Source organism: Cenococcum geophilum (assembly GCF_001692895.1).
Source record: "Cenococcum geophilum 1.58 unplaced genomic scaffold K441scaffold_32, whole genome shotgun sequence".
In the NCBI taxonomy this organism is placed as follows: Eukaryota; Fungi; Ascomycota; class Dothideomycetes; order Gloniales; family Gloniaceae; genus Cenococcum; species Cenococcum geophilum.
The window spans coordinates 1,544,926-1,549,230 of NW_027137590.1; the positions used below are offsets into that span (position 1 = coordinate 1,544,926).

A 4,305-nucleotide genomic window follows, 5' to 3' on the forward strand; every position below is an offset into this window, starting at 1 on the left:
ATAAATAACGAGATCGCGCTTAAATAGATTAAATACTTTAATCTTTATATATAAAGTAGGATAAAGGTTATATATAGGCTCCTTATTCTTAACAGCCACGGCTTTTATAAGACGCTAGAATTTACGTAATACTGCATTAACTAGAAGATCTTACTAGCCTACTTTTTCTTATATCTTATATATAAGATACAGCCGATTAATATAGTTGTCTTTTAGCTATTTAAGCACTAATATAGCAAGGCCGTAAACCAAACTTACCGCACTAGCGCATTTAAGATTAATAAGATGGAATTTCTTTACCTTATTCCTAACGTACGAAAGCGCATATTTAAGAAGGTAATAATTAAAGCAGTATTTGTAGAGACTAGCCTTTATCTATTTAACCTAGAGAAGGTGCTTAATAAACCACCTCTACTACCTAAGGCTATACTAGAGAAGGACCTATAGTTAATAACTATTAAGATTACGACACCGAAAATACTCAGGTAGATAAGCAACCTAAATTTATATATTAGGTAAAATTAGGAGGAGTAGGAGAATAAGGACCTAAATAAGGCTATATAGAAATATATATACGGGGCAGAGATTTAGCTTTAAGCATTTAGATCTCTTAAATAGCATCTAAAAAAAACTAAGGCTAAGAATAAGCGACGCTAAAAGTAGAAGGCTAACGCTAGAAAGGCTATATAGAAGTTTAGGGTAATTATAGTTACAGAAGGTCGTTTACTGGCTAAAAAGAGAAAGGTAGCTAATAAAAAGAAGCTTGCAAATAAGCGTAAAAAGCGGGTTAAAATATTAATACTAGAGCCTAAGACTCTTAATAACTCTAAGGATAAATATAGTAAATAGGATAAAGCGCGTAAGCAGCAGGAAGACTTGTAATTATTACTGTAGTAGTGCTATATAGCCAATTCTTTTAAACCCTAGCAATTAAGCTGTCCTAGCGATTTGGATATCTACTACCCACCCTTTGGGTGGGTAGTTAAGGCGCAGCTATAAAGGCCACGGATACATTTATTTCCACTTCTATTCTAGGTAAGAGGTTAGAAATTACTTAATATATATTAGTAAAGACTACTAACTTACTCCTTAGTACTTATATTATTTTCTTAAGGCGGATATTAAAGGTAGTTACTAGGTTTTTTAGATAATCCCATTACTAATACTTCGCTATTAAGACCTTTACCTAGCAAAGCGTTAGAGTAATAATACCCGTTTTTTTTTTACTTTCTTATATTTATCCTATTTACGGTTAGACATAATATAATAAGATTTAGCTCTGCATTTACTATAGTAGAACGATTAATTATAGCATTGGCATATTTAGCGAGATAATAGTAACTAAAGGTTTTAGACTAGTATAGTAACTAGTAAATTGCTATTAGAATAAGAACCTTATAGTTAGTACTAGATATATCTTATTTACATAAAGTGTTTAGCCTAACTTATTACCGCCTAAGTAATAGTTCTAAGCCGGCAATATAGATATAACGTAGATGTAGTATAGGTGTAGTAAGGTTTAAGTATAGGAACATATATATAATAGGAAATTTCGGTTAGCTAGAAATCTCCTTTTAGTTTATCTAACTTTATCTATAATCGCACTTTATAAGCGTGTTGTATATTAACATTTTATAGTAGCTTAAAGCTAATATAGGGAAGTCGCTAAGGCTATATAGTAAAATATATGCTAAGAGCTGTAGCAAGGACCGTGCGCTAAGAATTTTACAAGCGGCTATATTAATTAGAGCTATTATATCTGCCTTTTTTATATTATATAAGGGAAAATAGGATAGTTATAAAGTAAGAAAGAATAGAATGAGATAGAATAAAGTAAGATATAGAATTAAAATAAAGTAAAATAAAATATAGTAAAATAGAGTAGAATGGAATAAGCTAAAGCAAGGCAAGCACCAATCGGCATCTATTCTTCCTCTACCTCCAGTACTTCTTCGTATCTTTAAACCGTCCGCTAAGCTCCTACGTATTAATTAGAATAATTACATTTTTTTTAACAATGCCTTTAGCAATTAGAACTTATAACGCCTTACCCAACTTACTAGGATATATTTACTTTAGTTAAAAGAGTAATTAGCTCGTTTGGTGTTAATCTTTTTTATAATATTATAGAATTTAAGCCGCGATCCACGGTGCAAGCTACCTATTAAAGTCCTGTTATATACTACCCTCTATTAATCTAAGACATATAGCTGGCTCCTATATATTAACTAAGACCAGGACTAAGATCCTGGCATATAGTCCTATACCTTAAGCATATTACTTAGCTTATAGTATTTATATTAATAGGATATTAGATTAATCTAGCGCTCCAATGCTTATAATTATAATTGCGCATCTAAACTATTAAACAATGTCTTAACAAGTAAGCCCCTCCCTATAGCTTTACTAAGTGGAGCTTTTTACTATTAAAATAATGCCACTACGTATCTAGCCTCTGCTAAAATAGATAAGGGAAAGGCCGTATAGCTAGAGAGGGGTATAGTAAATATTTGCGGCATAGTAGTAATAGATCGAAAGGTATAATATTAGGTGGATTTTCCTCTAGAGACTAGTACTATTAACCTCCTCTAGCTACTTCTCTAATCTTATACTTTAAATTAGCTCTACCCTTTAGGCAATATATAGACTATATTAAAGACCCTAAACACTCCTTTAGACAGCCCTACTCTATTACTAGCTTAGTAGCCCCTTACTATTTAGTATACTCTACAATTCCTAGAGCTATTAAAGGTAGCTATAGCAATAAATATATTATCTACTTTTACCTCTACCCCAGAAGGCCTAGTTATTAAGCCACCGGCCCTAAAAGGCCCTAAAATTAAAGCAATATCGCAAGCCTCTAGGTTAGAGTATAAGACGGTAAACAAAGTATATATCTTTACAGTCGTGCATATATAGTCCTACTAACACTATTTCTTTACAGTTGGGATAAGAAAGCTTATTAGTATAAGATTATTAAGCTAGTAGCCCTAATAGGAGAGGTTAATAAACTGGACCAATACGTGTTTGTTAATTGTATTTAAATTAGTAAATATAATACTCTTTATAAATATCTTTAATTACTAAAGATAAATCACAGATAAGAAAACTAAAGACTCTATATTTTATATTAATGTTAAGTTTAAGGGGTTGCGAGATGTTCTTAGGAAGGTCCTTAAAGATATCTATAGAATCTGCCTAAGAGAGGACAAGCCTTTAGTACGGAAAATCTCCGCTATTAAAACCTACCAGCTTATACCGCGTATAGGTTAAATAGAACCTTCTATATAATTTTCTTCCAGAACTAGAATTGTATTAAAGTAGTATAAACGTTAGCTCTAAGAACGAAGTATATTTAAAATATTTAGACCTCTTAATTAACTTTATTAAAACTACCTACGCGTCTATAACTAAACGCCTTAAACCCCTTTTTAAGAACTATAAAATTATATATAATCTACTTTAGGCTCTCTTTAAGCCAAACTTAAAGATCTATACTACTTATCCTAGTACCAGCGAACTAAGATACGTTAAGTTTAATTATAGTAAGGAAAAAACAAGATAAAGCGGAGCTAAGTACTTCTATCTAGACTATTACTACTTCAATTTCGATGGGAAAGTGTTTAGAGAAGCCGCCCTTAAGCTTACTATTAAGAAGTTCCGCGGAACGAAACGAATAGACTTCCTTTAGGTATTTCCTTTAGAGTACTACTAAAAATTGAGCGAGATTAGAGCACGGCTGATTAGATATAGTTAAACGTTTAATAACTTAAGAGGTGTTTACTACCGCTAGTACTAAGGGACTACTTTCTATATAGATAAAGACGGCAATAAAATTAAAGTCTTTATTAAGAGCCGAGTTATAGTTAATATAGTGTATTTCTGGCAAATTAACCCTAATTATACTAGACTATAAATTAATAAGTTACTAGAAACGCTAAACTTATAGGCTATTATTAATTCCGCAGAGAGCTTAAATAAAAGAAAAAACTAAATTAAGAAGATAAATTTAGATCTAACTAAAAATAAAGTATTAGAATTTCCTAATTAGCAGCCTAATTATACTAGGTTTTAGTCTAGGTAACAAGCTCTAGCGTATATTATCTTTATTTATATATAAGCGGCATTTACTAACGCGTTATAGTTAAGTTCGCAATTACTAATATTAATAACATCACGTAAAACCACTAGGGGGTGCAGCTACTCGAGTCAAAATAATCAAGAACATTAAAAATGCATTGATTTCTACTTCTAATCACTACAACTTGCTTTTAATAGGCTTCCCACTAGAATTAACTAGCATTT

The 4,305-nt window shown here is 31.3% G+C and overlaps 2 protein-coding genes across 2 annotated transcripts; both read left to right on the top strand.

Moving 5' to 3' along the window:
- Positions 1-231: 231 nt before the first annotated feature.
- Positions 232-447, top strand: K441DRAFT_570835 (uncharacterized protein; the record flags this gene model as incomplete). Its single annotated transcript, XM_067643946.1, has 1 exon — positions 232-447. A coding segment is annotated over one exon (216 nt), but the record flags the coding sequence as incomplete, so codon positions are not given.
- Positions 448-3,099: 2,652 nt separating this feature from the next.
- K441DRAFT_726984 (uncharacterized protein) lies at positions 3,100-3,692 on the top strand (the record flags this gene model as incomplete). Its single annotated transcript, XM_067654153.1, is given in 3 exon segments — positions 3,100-3,219; positions 3,278-3,312; positions 3,325-3,692. Coding segments are annotated over 3 exon segments (297 nt in total), but the record flags the coding sequence as incomplete, so codon positions are not given.
- Positions 3,693-4,305: the final 613 nt, after the last annotated feature.